The sequence below is a fragment of the Salvelinus fontinalis genome, chromosome 19 (genome assembly GCF_029448725.1).
Source record: "Salvelinus fontinalis isolate EN_2023a chromosome 19, ASM2944872v1, whole genome shotgun sequence".
In the NCBI taxonomy this organism is placed as follows: Eukaryota; Metazoa; Chordata; class Actinopteri; order Salmoniformes; family Salmonidae; genus Salvelinus; species Salvelinus fontinalis.
The window spans coordinates 44,307,959-44,325,731 of record NC_074683.1 but is presented as its reverse complement, the minus strand read 5'-3'; the positions used below and the strand labels follow the sequence as shown (position 1 = coordinate 44,325,731).

The 17,773-nt window shown below is 43.2% G+C and overlaps 2 protein-coding genes across 2 annotated transcripts in view; one reads left to right on the top strand and one right to left on the bottom strand.

The window, feature by feature from the left end:
* The window catches only part of LOC129816801 (collagen alpha-1(IV) chain-like), a 69,893-nt gene extending 54,181 nt beyond the window's left edge, over positions 1-15,712 (bottom strand). The window contains exon 1 of the mRNA XM_055871702.1: positions 15,481-15,712. Coding sequence (XP_055727677.1) covers positions 15,481-15,552 — 72 coding nt within the window. The 5' untranslated portion in view covers positions 15,553-15,712. The remainder of the gene's footprint in view (positions 1-15,480) is intronic.
* An 89-nt stretch (positions 15,713-15,801) lies between these two features.
* Positions 15,802-17,773, top strand: part of LOC129816800 (collagen alpha-2(IV) chain-like) — a 132,314-nt gene continuing 130,342 nt past the window's right edge. The window contains exons 1-3 of the mRNA XM_055871701.1: positions 15,802-15,985; positions 16,342-16,478; positions 16,582-16,633. Of these exons, the coding sequence (XP_055727676.1) occupies positions 16,411-16,478; positions 16,582-16,633 (120 nt within the window). The 5' untranslated portion in view covers positions 15,802-15,985; positions 16,342-16,410. The remainder of the gene's footprint in view (positions 15,986-16,341; positions 16,479-16,581; positions 16,634-17,773) is intronic.

The window sequence follows — 17,773 nt, the reverse complement described above, 5'->3', positions numbered from 1 at the left end:
ACAATGGCATGGCTTCATTTTATTTTTTAGGATCCCCATTAGCCGACAGCAATGGCGACAGCTAGTCTTACTGGGGCCGACACATAACAAAAAAGACATGGCGCGACCGAGTGACAGATGTGCAACCTATGAATAGATGCAGTAAAGACAAAGCTTGAGAACAGGGATGCCGGATATTCAACTAATCTGATCCAACAAAGTGGATGTTTGTCAAATTTGTCATGATTTATGTATTGTAACAGTCCCACAATGTGGTTACTAAAGTCCAATTTGGATATATTTGGCAGTTTTCTTTGAATAACATTTAGAAGTCGTAAATGTAGGCTAATTTTGCTGGGGGGCAATGAGGAGATTGGGATGGCTCCTTGATTCTTGAGAGCTATGGCTACAAAGATGTATTGATTGTAGAAGTGTTATTTTGACTATCCTAGCACTGCATTCATGGAAAATAACCTTTGGCATGCATTCAACCCTTTGCCATTCTGACTCCTAGCTATACTAGTTAGCTAATAACATTACTGGGATGGCACCTTGATTCTCGAGAGCTATGGCTATGAAAATGTTGTGTATGGAATTTAGACGTGTTTTACTCGCCTCTTCTGCATGGAAATCCTTATTGGTTATAGATAGAAGATCGTATAGTGAACATTGCAATACAATCCTAATAAGTGTTGTGTACATGTTTTATCTGTAGGATTCCAGTTTTGAAGACCCGCAGACCATCCAAAATTTAAATAGTGAAACATTAAAAAAGTAATCCTTAATATACTATAGCTTTTTGAACTCACATCCTTCAGATTTGAGGTGCACTGATCTTTGTTGTAGCATTTACCTACACATTCATTACAAATGGCACTCTTCTGCACTGTTGTTTTAGTTATAAGTTAATCTGACTACTCTCATCATTGACTTAAATTTACTTAATTCAGCAATTTGTGGCTATCGGGGCGGCAGGTAGCCTAGTGGTTAGAGCATTGGACTAGTAACCGAAAGGTTGCAAGATTGAATCCCCGAGGCGACAAGGTAAAAATCGGTCGTTCTGCCCCTGAACAAGGCAGTTAACCCACTGTTCCTATGCTGTCATTGCCTAGTTGAATAAAGGTACAACAACAAAAAATAGTTTTCTTTATAGTTGTCTAATGTTGGTGGGGCATATTATCTTGTTTCGATGTTAGTCCTGAATCAATGTGATATAGTTTTTCTTGTGTATTTTTAACAAGCTGAGGTTTACTTTGAAGTCCAACGTGCAGAAATGCCGGTGAAATAATATAAATAGACATACACAATGTAGTCATGTGTGTCAAATATTTAAGTTGAAAACACTATGTTAAAAGCACTGTCTGTGTGTGTATCATAGCGACTAATTTTCGTTTTCACATGTAAAATGTCACATGAAGAGTTCCAAAAACACATTTTCCGTAAAGGTTCCCCGCTGCATTTTCCCCCCACGCGTTTCCATGACATTTCCATTGTTTTGGTCGAGTTCCATTGACCTTTTTACTGCATCTATAGAATGTATTTTTTGTAATGTCTGTTGAGTTGAATCAACAAACAGCACATATTCATCTTCTCCTCAGTTATTACGGTGACTGCGGTCATTTGGCTGGCCAATGACCGTCACAGCCATATACGTGTAAGTGTTTGTGCGCGCTTGTCCGTGTTAGTATGTGCGTGATGGATGCTGTATAGAGGTCTGATTGTGTGCCTACGCATCATTACTTTTGGGCGGTTATTGTTGCACACAATAAAATAATAAACATTCCTTAACAATCCTACAGGAATACAATACGCACACACATACACAAACACACACCCACACACATTGTTCTCAAATAAATTACGCATAAAACTGATACACACTTCTATATAAAAGTTGCACTGGCCAAATAAAACACACACACTCCCATCTGTGTCTGTTTTCAGTGTTGTGAGACTGTTCTCTGAATAATGCAGAGTTGTGTGACCTATAAAACACCAGTAAATCAGAAGAGGCTGAAGCTGAAGCACCATCATCCCCAGTGAGACTCTCAGCACTTGACCTACAAACTGGTGATTACTCTCCCTACAGTGTGCGATGTGAAGGTGAGAGACTGTTGCTTCTGTGCTCTCTTGTAATCGCTGTCTCTCTTTGTCTCTCCCTTTCTCTTGAAATAGTCTATGAAGGAGAGCGAGTGGGTGGCTTAGGAGGACAGCAGCATTTCTGGAGTCTGCTCTTTCTCTCTATGAACAAATAGGGTATTGAGAGAGGGAGAGAGCTGTTTTGTTTTATTGAGTGAGCCAACCCTCTCTTTGAGATACTGCAGGCTTGAGAGAGTCTGAGTACCCCTGCTCGGTCTCTGGCGTGTCTTCCTGTGTGACTGTATACTACTGTAGAATGTAGGATGTGGACTAAAGGAAGGAGAAAGCCCTTCTCTCTGAAGTGGGAAGGCCCCTTATCCTTGGCCTTTAAGCTGGCAAAGAGCACTCACATTAACTAATCTATTACTTTACCTACCTTTCTCTTACACAATCTGTATCTCATGTTCTCTCTCACTCACTCTGTCTCTTTCAGCAAAACATTTTAGAAATAATGTGTGTTTTGATCCCATACAGGAAGTATCCCATCTCCCAAACAAGGAGGAGGAGGTGGGGCCTTCAGGTCAGCGAGTGTGTGACAAGAGGTTATGTCAGACCAACGCCCATGTTTACTTTCAATGATCACACCAGAGGTGCATTCATTCCACATATTCTGTTGCAAAACGTTTAATCTAAACCGTTTACTCTAAATGGAAAACGTTTCGCAACGAAAACGTTTTTACTCAACATATTCAGGTAGGTCCCTCCGTTTCATTCCGTTTTCTCTGTTTGCTTCTGTTTGGTTCTTATAACAGTAAATGGTTTCCATTGCAAGACATAATAAATACCCCACAGAATAAAGGATATGGCAACAGTCCTCTGATATTAGCTCCTCCTGGATTGCAGAAGTTAGCCAATATGTGAGATGTGGAATCAAGAGGGATTTGACAGTAAACTCATGTCCTTTTTATGGGAGTTATGGCTTCAACAGACCCTGTTTTGTATTGTCCAAGAAGCTAATATGAGAACACCATTAAGACACTTCTGAAATCCTTGTGGTTGACCAGGACTGGCCAAGAAACCACCAGTTTAAATATTTATCCAAGGAACCATCTTGGAGATCTATTGAAAGAGAAACAAAGAAATCTACTGAAGCCAGTGAGGGAGAAACAGAGGAACACACTAATAATGGGCTGACTCAGTGACTCCATATGGGAGTATACAGGTGTCTGCTAGGCCATTTGGACCGTAGCTACAGGAGCAGTTCCATTGTCCAAAAGTGTGTGTGTGTGTGTTTTCCCACATACATTGTTCCATTTCCCAACCAAACACCCAAGGGCTTTTTCTGGTCATGTAAGGAAAGTATTTGTTGCCATGGAAGGAATCACACTGACACAATCACCTCTGACATGGGACCAGCGAGTGGAGTGGAAACAGACAGAGAGTGAGAGGGAGAGAGAGGGCGAGAGATGCTTCATAACTTCCTCCATTTCCCCATCTCTCCCAGACCCCTCCAGCCACCACCACAGAACAGTACAGCTGATTACTATTAAAACTATTACCATACCAGCCACATCTCTTAGATACTTACTCAGTGCTGCCAGTTCCCCTGTTTGTCTTTACCTGTAGCCATCACTAGGGCTGAGTATTTTTTCCATGGCAAAAAGGAAAACACAAATCAGATCAAACTTCTTGGTCCTTAAAAATACCTGCTGTATATAAAATATTGGGTGCTCTAGTCTGGATGACAACATAATGATGTTTGTTTCCAACAAAAAGCTGTTTTCTTAAATAAGTAAAATTCACTTTGTGTTTTGTTTCCTTGCCACGATACTGATGAGTATCGCAATACTTGTATCGTCTAGTGAAGGGGGAAACAATTAATAGTTCCAGAACAACAACCATCTCTGCAGCACTCCACCAATCAGGCATTGATGGTAGAGTTTGCCAAAAGGCACCTAATGACTCTCACACCATGAGAAACAAGATTCTCTGGTCTGATAAAACCAAGATTGAGGTCTATGGCCTGAATGCCAATCATCTGGAGGAAACATGGTACTACCCCTACGGTGAAGCATGGCGGTGGCAGAATCATGCTGCGGGGATGTTTTTCATTGGCAGGGACTGGGAGATTAGTCAAGATCGAGGCAAAGATGAACGGAGCAAGTACAGAGATATCCTTGATGAAAACTTTCTCCAGAGTGCTCAAGAACTCAGACTGGGCGAAGGTTCACCTTCCAACAGGACAACGACCCTAAGCACACAGCCAAGACAACGCAAGTCTCTAAATGTCCTTGAGTGGCCCAGCCAGAGCCCGGACTTGAGCCTGCTCAAACATCTCTGGAGAGACCTGAAAATAGCTGTGCAGTGACGCTTCCCATCCAACGTGACAGAGCTTGAGAGGATCTGCAGAGAAGAATGGAAGAAACTCCAGAGGTTTGCCAAGCTTGTAGCGTCATACCCAAGAAGACTCGAGGATGTAACCATTGACAAATGTGCTTCAACAAAGTACTGAGTAAAGGGTCTGAATACTTATGTAAATGTGATATTTCAGTTTTATATGTACACACACACACACACACACTTGGCAAAAAAATCTAAAAACCTGTTTTTACTTTGTCATTATGGGGTAACGTAACAAAATGTGGACAAAGTAAAGCGGTCTGAGTACTTTCCGAATGAACTGTACACCTCGGATATATGAATTTTTTATGTCTTTTCCCATTCAGTTTCACAGGACTCCCCCAAAACCTTCTCACTGCGCTATTGTAGTTCATCAGACCTTTGTTGATTGACAGATTTCTGGTCCAATCAGAGGGCAGAGTGTGCGTTTCACTAGCCAATCAAAAAAAAATTGCAAGTGCGATACTATCTTTGGCTGCGTGGAGAGTAGCCTAATCCAATGAGACTCCGTGCCACAAAATCAGTGACAAAACTTTACAAAATCTAGCCAGATAATTTCAAGTAATCAGCGTAAATTGAGTCCCGAGTCTTGAGGCTTCAAGTCAAGTCTCAAGTTGTTCTATTTTCTATCAAGTCAAGTCATCAAATTTGTGACACGAGTCAGACTCGAATCCAAGTCATCTGACTCGAGTCCACACCTTGCTTTTATTGCAATGACTGATCAAAATAAATTCTCATGCTCTCTCGTCTCTCTGCAGCAGACATACAGAGCAATATGTTTTAAACCTCAAATCGCAAAACATACAGAATCATGAGCTGCGAGATTGGCACTTAAGTATCGTGATAATATTGTATCGTGAGGTCCCTGGCAATTTCCAGCCCTAGTATATCGTCCCGGCCCTAGTGATCACATACCCCCAGTCTACAACCCTAAATTATGACATTAGAGACCACTACAACTGACATGCACCACTGTTCTCATGCCTGTTCTTTGTTGAAGGAGATGGGAATAGAGATAACAGGGATTGATGAGTGGCTCTGATCTAGGTTCAGTTAAAATGGTAAATCTGCCTTCACACTGGCTCAAAAATGCATAGGACATTAAGACAATACTGTACATGTCTATAGATGCTTGTGGCCCAGAGATTGAGATATAAAGTAAGTATATACAATCATATGACTGGCTTAGCTTGTCAGATACCACCGCAGAGCGCTCAGGAAATCTGCAATATAATAGAATCATATCAAGCTGAACAAATGAATAGTCCAATAAGCCGACGGGACAAAACATCAAGCTAGGGCAACAACAAAAAGTAGGGCAACGTTGAGAGAAATGAATTGAGCATCTGTTCTTTAAGGAAAGCGGAATAAAGAACCAGTCATGGCTACGTCTGCGTTCTCAGGTCGTGTGAATTAGAGCCTACAGTCACTCACATGACAGAGAAGGACCATAACAGGAATCTGCTCTCACAAATCACCATGCTTCCATAAGAACAAATAACATGTCTGATGTATGGTAAAGTAACTATACACCAGTTTGTGTGTGTGTGTGTGTGTGTGTGTGCGTGTGCGTGTGCGTGTGCGTGTGTGTGTGTGTGTTGCAAAGTAAAGTAACCATATACCAGTCAGGCTTGAGTGCGTGACCTTATGGTCCAGACAACAGAGGGGAGAGTATATGAGGGGTGACCACTAAACCATATTATACTAGCAGAGAAAATTATAAATGTTGCTCTATTTTTCTAGACATGGGCTGGTTGGTTAGTATGTCTACCACTTTAAAAACATAACACTGACAAAACATGGAGATGATTTGACTCTTTCTACTTTAGGTGTGTCTATGTCCATCCAACCTCACCTCAGCTTCAATACACACACACACACACACACACACACACACACACACACACACACACACACACACACACACACACACACACACACACACACCCTTCCTCCCTTCCACCTTGTCTTACAGTGTATCCCCATATATTTTTTGAGGTAAAACAGTGTTTTAGGTGTGGCAAAGGCCCACAAAGCAACATAATGGACTAATGGCAATAACAATTATATTGAAGGAACAAAGCTATTTGAAGGGGCCCAGTCATGGAGGGTGACGAAAGGGGAAATTATCTCTCTCAGAGGGGAAGGGAGGGACAGGGGGAAATTATCTCTCTCAGAGGGGAAGGGAGGGACAGGGGGAAACATCTCTCTCAGAGGGGACAGAAAGTCAGGAGGTTCACCTCTGGTCCTCCCTGTCTGAACCTAAACCACTAACCCTGGGCTAACCCCATGAGTTCACCATGTGACCCAGTTACACACGTGAGGGGTGTGGGGCGTAGGGGGTTGTGTGTGTGTGTGTGCATGTAAGTTATCACTCCCTCCTTATTCACTGCATTCTCTGAGCTTCACAGACAAACAGCTGCACAAACAAGCCAAAAACAAAACAGAAACACAGTTCTGGCTTATGAAGGACAGATATCAAGAAAGACATCCAGACAGCTGTCAATTCATCAACAGAACAGTATGTGCTGTGTAAGGCAGGCATTACACATCTGTGCAGCCAGAAAGATTCTATTAATTTGATTTGATTTGTATGGTGATATTTAGTCCCGTGTAGCGCCAGGGTTGTGTGTTCGATTCCCATGGGGGACCAGTACAAAAAATAATGAAAATGTATGCACTGTATAAGTGTCTGTTAAATTACAAAGAAGGTTGAGCCTGGGAATCTGCCTGAAAGTTGAAAGGTAACAGAGAACTATCCCTAATGACGAGCCATGACCTGCACATTCCCTAAAGAGCCTGAAAAGGTTACAACTACTTAATGTCACAGGTTAATGACTTGAGACCTAGCCAATGTGTTCTAGAAACACACAACATAGATAATAAGCCAGTCATGAACTAAACTGATGGGAGATGTGGGGCAGAGGAGAAACAGACGTGCTGTTTATCTGTAACATTTTTAAAAGTATTATTTATAACAGAACATCAAAGAGTGTAACATAACATTTAGAAAGGAGAGAGAGTCAAAAATAGAAATGGCTAATGACCGATGTGAATTTTGATAGTTGCCATGGAGATGTCCTAAGTTGTTTTAGAGACTGGACACAAACTAAGCAAATTTTCCCTTCTTAGGCCAGTTCAAATATTAATCCGTCTGACACACTCACACACACAATTACACAAACAGTGCTTTCCATTTACTGACTTGGTCACAGACTCCAATAACAAAAGCTTCCCCGTGCTACTTACACGCTAAGACACCCATTTCTATTCTGCCTGATTCATAAATTATGTTACTGTGACCCCTGACCCTTATCCTGGTCTGGTCTCCATATCTGCTCTAGTAAGTAGAGTCTGCGGTGACCTATGGGGTCTAAAAATGACAGAGCATGGCAGAATAGGTGAAAACACAGAACATTGCTTAACAGATCTAGTTAAGTCATCAGCCTCATTATAATCACCAGCAGAGCACCAGAGAGGGCTGAGGCAAGGGGGGGGGGGGGGGGGGCTAGTAGACTAGGTCAAGAGGGGGGGCTAGTAGACTCGCTCTCACCTACCCTTTTCTTCCTCTACATCCCCTCACTCCTTCCCTCTCTCTTTACACCCCCACCCTTTCTGCTGCACAAGTGTCAGACGAGGGGATGTATTACATCGTTACACATTAACTACAGCTGAGGATTAGGTTTCACCCACTTCACCCATAATTGTCAACACAATACCTTGGGACATGTTCACTCTAGCCACTCTCTTGGGATAGCTGAGCTTACAGACTAGGCCTCATGTAAACAGAGTGGACCTTCATTCTGTTGGGATAGGGGATCTTATAGAGTATGGGATCCTATGGATAAGGCCAATTGCATATAGAGTGGATCTTCAGTTTGGATATGTGATATTAAAGACATTACTGATAAACTATAGAGTTAATATTGTGAGAGAAGACAGAGGCAGGTATTTCTATTGTCAGTCTGTGTGGGAGAGAGACAGAGGAAAAACACTAGATGTGCTTTAGTGGTACCATGACAGATCAGACTGAGCCTTAAACCAGGCTGAATAGAGGGGTTTCGCTGTGCTTATCCATCATCTAATCCTCTCCCTGCCTGGCACAGAGAAGGAACACACACAGAGGGGCATACCTGACACACTCGAAAATTGAGGGCAGAGGAGCATTAACTTGGGAGTAGCCCACCCAGGGATCCCTATGAAAACACATACACTACACACACACACCTCCCACAAATGTAGACATTTTTACAATGGGGGAGTCAGGTGTCAGGCATATGCTGTTCTGTGACCTGTGTGTAAGCATTTCTTTGGACGGTGTATACCATATGTATCCCGCACATTACGACTAATAAAACTTCCCCAAATAATATCAATACTGTCTGTTGGAGGTTAGTTCCCCAGTGACCCAAAATCCTGATCTTCTCAACCAACAATCCACATTAGCAAACAATCACACAATCACACACACACACACACACACACACACACACACACACACACACACACACACACACACACACACACACACACACACACACACACACACACACACACACACACACGGTGGAGCAGGAAGATAAACAGCAGTAAGTGCTGCTACCTCCGCCTTGGCATTCCGGCCTTCCTCCCTTGGGAAGACCTCGGGAACACCATGATCCAAACAGGAGGAAAAACTAGGAATCACTGAGGAGTTCATCTTCAATTCCCACCACTCTCCCAATCCCCCCCATCCCACACACACATCTTTTCCATCCAGTAATCTGTTCATCCTCCTGAGACTGATGACTCACTGGCCTGACTGACCATGACCGCCCAGGGAGAGAGGGTTTGTAAGTGTATGCGTGTGTGTTAGCCCCACTGATTGAGAGGGAGACCAAACCGGAGGCACGTAAGTAGCAAGGTCTTTTCCCTCTCAAGAAACAAGCGATAAACACATGCAGAAGAAAAAAACACAGCTGGAATACAGCCAAGTCACTGACCAGTATCACAGGACTTACATTAACCTAATGGCAGGACACATGTGAGAGAAAGACAAACTTATGGCACAATATTTCAGGCCAGGTCGTTTTTTTTCAACCCCAAAATAGAGCATCCTAAATAAGTAATTGTATTGAAAGGCCCAATGTTCCTCAGAGATAAATCTGTTTATCTATTGACTATGTTAGTCTCGACGGGCGTATGGAGAGAACATCTGCCAGGATCACAAGCTCCCTGCTGTTGATCCAAACACAGCTCCCGCGGGTGGGTCGGGTCACTTTACGTAAATCCATACCAGATCCAGATGAGCAGAAAATGTTGCAACTCTTCACTCACTCTCTCCCTCACTCTTTCTAGCTCTTTCTTTCTCTATTCCCATGGTGTCATCCAATCAGCAACGCTATCGAATTCAACAGAACACAAAACGTTCTGCCAAATGTTTTTTCTCACACCCACGTTCACTTTTCCTTCCCCTTTCCTTTCCCCATCCCTCTCCCTCTTCCACCTCTCCTCAGCCCTCTAAATCTCTGGGGGGTAGTCTGTCCACATGTACGGTGTCCTACTGTTCTCCTTCCAAACACACACACACACTGATTTAAAAAGGCCCATATTAGCATGGTATGCCTTGTGGTTAGTTGTGGTTTTACAGTTCATTCACTTAACTAGCAAGTACATCAGCGCTAACTATTATTAATTCTCTAGATATTTTTTTAGGCTCATAGGAAACTTCCAGCATACATGTTTTTCTCCAAGCTCCCCTCATCATCTTCTTCCTCCCCCTCTTCTTCTCTCTTCTCTGTTTATTAGTAATTCTCAATCACAGACCAGAATTCCAACATGAGTATTTCTGGGAAAGTTTTCAGTGTAACATTTCTAGTTTCAGGTGTTAAATGAACTCTGTAAGTGTACATGAACAATCATTTGTGTAAAATAACCAATGTGTTAGTGTTAATAACCAGTGTTAAGCCGAAAGCAATCATTATCATATTTCTCAACATGCTCTATTGCAGCTAGATTTTTTTTGATCTGATCAGTAGATGCTGTTGTTTCAAATTGGTCTCGCTTGTGCATCACTATCACTAGCTAACAGGAAAGAAATCAGAGGGTGAGCACAGAGCGTAACTGGGCCAAGCTAGAGCAACTTGTGAAGTTGCTAGAGCTGTTCGCAATCCACTCCGACCAACTTGCTGACCAGCGACTCAGCTAAGCTAGAGCAGCTTGTGAAGTTGCTGAAGCCGTTCGCAATCCACACCGACCAACTTCAATCTGTCTGATGTGGTGCCGTGTCTTCTCAGCCTTGAGGCACACTTGCAGTCAACTACTCTTGCAAAACAGTTGGCACAGGTCCCCCTGAAGTCACTGTGTGAGCGCTTCGAATGCATACAGAATTCTCTGGCAGCCAACTTCGATCCAACCCCTGCAGCAGCTTGCCATATGGACCCAAATGCGTCTCTGGCACTTCGCTCAACAGAGATGGAGCCACTGATGAGGGAAGCAGAATCTTGTGTACTTCAGCAAATCAGAGAGTACAGCCGTGAAAGCAGCACGTTGAATTCAGCACGTTGAATTCAGCAAGCATCTCGACCACAGTTATTCAGAATTATAACTTCCTTGCACCAAATATTGTGTCTGAGGTCAACCCAAGCGTTCGTTGAGAGAATATTCAGCCTGACATCAGTCTTGAGAAAACAAAGGACCACCTCTCTGGAACGCAGAGTCTGCTTGAAGATAAACCACAAAGTCTTGTTTGGTTGAACAGAATCACACACACACAAGCTGACTGGCTGGCTGTGAACTAATAGATTTGTGAAGAAGTGTTGTATTGATTATGTTTTTGCTGCAGCTGTTTTTATTAAACCTATGGGGTTAGTCAGTGATACATCATTAATATTACATAAACATAACATGTTAAATGTGCCATGACTTCATTTGTTGTACCTGATTTTTCTTACATCTACTACCAAAGTTTAAAAAAGCATTGGATTGGTGTAAACATGGGCAAAATAGTTTCCTTGCACCATATTTCTTGCACCAGTCTAGGCACTTATCATTTAAATCCAAGTCACATTAAGATTGCTTTATAATTTAAACCTAACCAAACCTATGTCCTGGCCATGGAGTTGTGTGGAGTCCTATAGTGGCCAAAAGCCTGTGTTTTTGGCTGATCATTGGCTGATCCCTCCTGATGACCTGTTTGGCATGAGTGGTGACAGATGGGTCATCAGGAGGGATCAGCCAATTAATTTTACTTGTGAAGAAGAAAATGTACTATTTCATGATGAGATGGCCTCAATGGCTCCCCAGGCGCCATTATGACACAGATACAGAGATGTTATATCTACCCAAGTCTATGATCCTGGCCCATCACCTTATTACTGACTGCAAGTGGCAAGAAGTGACATCCCAAAAAATGAACTACAGGCCTACAACGCATACATGAGTCCTAGCCTCCCATGCATAGGCTACTTTCTGTCCCCAACACTAAAAATAAAAACAATCTAAATATATGTATCACAAAGAAACTAAACAAAAACTAGTAAATCAAGTCTGAAAACTAACTGCAACTGCATTTAAAATACAAATCTAACTAATAGAAATAAAAACAAATATTGAATCACAAAATTATAATAACCTTGCTACACGCGTGCTACAAACACACACACACACACACACACACACACACACACACACACACACACACACACACACACACACACACACACACACACACAGAGATCAATCTGTCGGGCAGATGTACTTATTTCTTCTTATCAAAAATGTAAATGCAGTGTTAAAGGGATACTTCAGGATGTTGGCAATGAGGCCCTTTATCTATTTCCCCAGAGTCAGATGAACTCGTGGACACCATTTTTATGTCTCTCTGTGTAGTTTGAAGGAAGTTGCTAACTAGCGGTAGCTCAATGACTGAAAGTCTGTGGTAACTGCTAGCATGCTAGCAGATACCATAGACATCCAGGAATTGTGCTAACACTAGTTAGCATTGGCTCATGAAACTACCTCTAACTTTCTTCATACTGGATGCAGAGACATAAAAATTATATCCACGAGTTCATCTGACTCTGGGGTAGTAGATAAAGGGCCAGAACCGTGAAGTATCCCTTTAAGTACTAATAGACTAATAACACTGTATTTTATGTACATGTCTGCCCTCTATCCTTTCTAAACCTTCTTTCAAGTAGATAGGGGCGTTATGGCTCCAGTCAACCTGTCCAAACAGTCTATGTCTTGACAGTGATACTCTTCTAACCTTCCATATACCACTGCCTTCCCAGCTAATGAAAATGTATAGCCATGTCCCTATGGATGGGAGGGGAGGTGAGGGGGCTGCATGTTCAGCATTCTCTACACATTACCAGAGCACAGCCGGGCTGTGATAAAATGCAATGGGAGCTGTCTGTCAGTGTAGGGAAGTGAAGTGTTGGATGGTGCAGACACTTGCAGCTGATATAGATATACACTGACACACAAATTAACTGACCACAGGCTTCTATATAGTTAAATACATTTCTGAAAGCGTAGAGTTCATTTACAAACTATTAAAAAAGCACAGAGATACAGAAGTAGGTATGCCATATGAACATACAGTACATATACACACGCTGTCGTGGCTAGGCTTTACTTCACCTACCCCCTGGCCCACAGCCCTCCTCCCCTACTTTTCTTTCCATCTGCCCTTCTCAGGCCACCATCCAGACCAGGACCATCCAACCGCCAACCATCCGGAGCAGTTCAACAGAAGGAGAGACCAGACCAGAGAATACCACCACAACAAGGGCGCTGAGGAAGGAAACCCTTAAAGCAGGGATCCCAAACACGGTCTCCAGGACCCCAAGGGGTGCACGTTTAAGTTGTTTGTCCTAGTACAACACAGAAGACTCAAATAATCAAAGCTTGATGATTAGTTGATTATTTGAATCAGCTGTGTGGGGCTTGGTGAACAACAACAAAAAACAAGCACCCCTTGGGGTCCAGAGGACCGAGTTTGGGAAACACTGCCTTAAAGATACCAACCTACGGCTGGAGCAACCTGACCACAGGGGACTGCCTCCATTGACCTCTGAGTCACTGGCTTCCAGGTGTGTCTGCTCACTCTGAGGTTGTCCTTCCTCCCCCTGCAGATCCAGCACCAGTCCCAGCACTAGAACACCAGACGAGGCGCAGAGGAAAGACCAAACATCTATTCTTCACTCAAAGCGAGCAGACCACAGGGGAGTACCACCACTGACCTCCAGGTCTAGGGGCTCCCTTGTGTGCTTGCTTGATCATCAGGTTGTACTTCCTCCCCTCTGCAGGCCCAGTCGCAGCACCAAACATCTAACCTTCACCCGGAGAAGGCGGACCACAGGGGAGTGCCATCATTGACCTTCCTCCCCTCTGCCCAGTTCCTGGTTTCCAGTACCTGTCCCAGCAGCAGACCACCAGACAAGGTGCAGGGGAGGGACCAAACATCAGACCTTCCCCCGGAGTGGGCGGACCACAGGGAAGTGTGCCTGTGTGCCTGCTACCCTGTGGGCTACCTTGTGTGCCTGCTTAATCATCAGGTTGTCCTTCCTCCCTTCTGCAGGCCCAGTCACAGCACCAGCACCAACCCAGTTCCTGATTTCCAGTACCAGTCCCAGCACCAGACCACCAGATGAGACCAAACATCAGACCTTCACCCCGGAGGGAGCAGGCCACAGGGAAATGCCACCACTGATCTCCGGGTCTAGGGCTTCCTTGTGTGTCTGTTTGCTCCTCAGGTTGTCCTTTCTCCCGCTCTACAGACCCAGATCCCGACCCAGCACCTGCAGCAGCCCCTTGTTTTCCTGGATCCTGGTTCTCGGTGCCCAGTCCCAACACCAGACCCAGCATCAACCCCTTCGCCAACCCTGGATACAGCAGCGGCCAAACTAACTGCCACCCTACCCAACTGCTGCGAGCCCAGACCCCACCCCTTCTCCTGCCCCAACAAAAGGACACAGACAGACTGTGAACCATATAACCAGACCAACCACTCAAGCAAAAACCCCAATCTCAAGCAAGATTCACTCACACTGCGAAATGAAAGCAAACATCCAAGAAATATGTATTGATTTCCCTTCTCCCCCCTTTTCCTTTGACTATTTGATTTGCCTTTTGATTTGATCTGCCCATTTAAGCAATGATTTGATGACTTAATGATTTTATTGATTATTTATTGAACCTTTTGAATTATCTTTTAAAGTGACTGTCAAGTTGTCTAGGTGTTATAATTATTTCAGCTCTGCCCAAACTTGAAAACGGCTTGATATCTAAATAATGATACCGTATTTATATTACATTAGGTTTACTGTAATATGAAATACAGATTTTCACTCGTCACTGAGCTGCATATAAGCTACTGTCAAAAACAGACAGAACAGAGCGCTCCTAACAGAATAATGTCTCTGTAGAGATTCTCAGACCCACATTAAACCCTGTGACTGACCATGCTGCCTTGCTCTGGAGGTAGGATGCCAGAATAAGTCAGAGCAGCATGTATTGTGAAAGTGAACCCATTACATTCAGAGTATCATGATGTCTAATGTAAGTATTTTAATAACCAAAATATAATGAATATGTTTATATATTTGGAGCACGTATTTAAATTGTGTTTGTTTTTGACATAAAAATCCAAAGAAAATCTGTCTATGTTTTTAATTGTAATTCTGAAGCATTCATTGGATGTCCAATATGATCCTGATAAATGGTGACAAGTCCTAAGAATTTGCTACCCTGAGTTTGGACATGACAATATTTGGCTATATTCACAACTACTGCATAGCTCTATATATTGCAATATTAGAAATGGATAAGTTTCAATACATTTTACAACATAACACACGCACTCACTGGTCACTGCTGAGTCTTGGAGAGACATGGCGCTCACCATGAGTGTGCCTCACAAAACTCCAAACTCTAAACACACAACTTATAGCCTGCTTCTCAAGTTGACACATAGATAGTAGTAACATACTACGTTTTGTACATCTTAATTAAAAAAGTGAGTTAAATTGCCCTTACCTTAGCCTCTGTCCGAAATATAGTGTAGGATACAGCCACCAACAGAACCAGCGTACCACTATGGACCATCATTGCGATGGGGTGCAATGGAAACGTATGTACAACTGTGCCGAATGCCCACTAAAGACCACTTGTTGAAACGTTCTTGTTCTTCAGGGGGAATGTAGATTACCAGCAGATCATGTGTACTGCGTTGGGCTGCATCTTTGCCCAAGACGTTGTGAGCTTCTGAGCAATGCAACTTGTTCTTGTTTCTCGTCCACCCCACCCCCTATTTACGACCACCCTCACCCATACGCACGGACACAGCCCTGTTACAAAGGACCACTTCAATTTTTGACTGTTAGGAGAAAGACTGCCCTCAGTCTTTTGGTAATTTTGTCTGTATATTTGAGGATAGTGTGGTACGCGAGCGACCGGGACAACTGTGCGGTGATTTGAGTTCTTGCCGCGAGACTCTTCCCCGACAGCGCAACACATCCCAGGACGAGTGCACACAACGACTGTAAGTGCTTTTTGTGCTAATTGTTGTCTCGTTCAATAGCTACAGACTAGAGGTCTTATGTTGTTTTGCCATTTCCATTGTTAATAGCCTACAGGGGTATGACAGCCCAGGCGTAAAGCCTACAGACAAAGTCGCTTTCCAAATCCAACCATTCTTGAAGGCTATTTCTAACTGCACCAATTTGTTTTGAATATCATGTGTAAATCAATTAATTTAATAATACTGTCCACCAAAAATAGGTACCTTTCACAAACATATGCACGCGTGTGGCGAACGGTGTCAAACGTTTTGATATTCTAAATGTAATTTTATAATGTCCAGTTCAACAAATAAATAGAATTTTTTTGGGGTCTCAGTTTCGTTCGTGGCCCGCCCGATATGCATTCGGGCAGTCGCACCTGGAGAAGAAGATAAGCGCAGTAAGAATGAAGTTTGAAGTTCATATGAGCGGGACAATGCAGACAAGACACCAGATTGAACTGAAGAGCCTGAAGTAAGTGGCATTGTGTGCTCAATGGGCCCGGTTATGTGAAGCAATTGTCCGTGTAAAATGTGAAATGTGTATTAAATGTGTATTACTCTCCCCTTTCTTTTAGGTTTCTGTTTCTATGTCTTTCCGTGGCCATCCTAGCATCAGGAGTTGACGCAGTAAGTTTTATTTTCAACTCATCATGGGGGGGGGGGGGGGGGGGGGGGGGTATTGTTGACAAGCCTTCGACTTAACATTTGAATGGTTTAAATTGCGCTATTAGCACATGAATAACACGGAACCCAAACCGGCTGCGCGCGTGCGCCATCGTGCATACATTTATTTTGTCCCCCCACACCAAATGCGATCACGACAAGCAGGTTAAAATATCAAAACAAACTCAACCAATTACATTCATTTGGGGACAGGTCGAATTATACATTTATGCTTGCACTTGCTAGCTAATTTGTCCTATTTAGCTAGCTTGCTGTTGCTAGCTAATTTGTCCTGGGATATAAACATTGAGTTGTTATTTTACCTGAAATGCACAAGGTCCTCTACTCCGACAATTAATCCACACATAAAACGGTCGACCGAATCGTTTCTAGTCATCTCCCCTCCTAGGCTTTTTCTTCTCTTGACTTTATATTGCGATTGGCAACTTTCATAAATTAGGTGCATTACCGCCACTGACCTTGTTCGTCTTTCAGTCACCTACGTGGGTATAACCAATGAGGAAATGGCACGTGGGTACCTTCTTCTATAAACCAATGAGGAGATGGGAGAGGCAGGACTTGCAGCGCGATCTGCGTCAGAAATAGAACTGACTTCTATTTTAGCCCTTGGCAACGCAGATGCTCGTTGGCACACGCGAGCAGTGTGTGTGCAATAATTGAAAAATATAGATTTCAAAATTTATTTTGCAACGCTCACGCACGCGATGCGAGCGGTGTAGTCAGCCTGTAACATGAACCCAAACCGGCTGCGCGCATGCGCCATCGTGCATAAATGTATTTTGTCCCCCCACACCAAACGCGATCATGACACACAGGTTAAAATATCAAAACAAACTGAAACAATTATATTAATTTGGGGACAGGTCGAAAAGCATTAAACATTTATGGCAATTTAGCAAGTTAGCTTGCACTTGCTAGCTAATTTGTCCTATTTAGCTAGCTTGCTGTTGCTAGCTAATTTGTCCTGGGATATAAACATTGAGTTGTTATTTTACCTGAAATGCACAGTCCTCTACTCCGACAATTAATCCACACATAAAACAGTCAACCGAATCGCTTCTAGTCATCTCTCTTCCTTCCAGG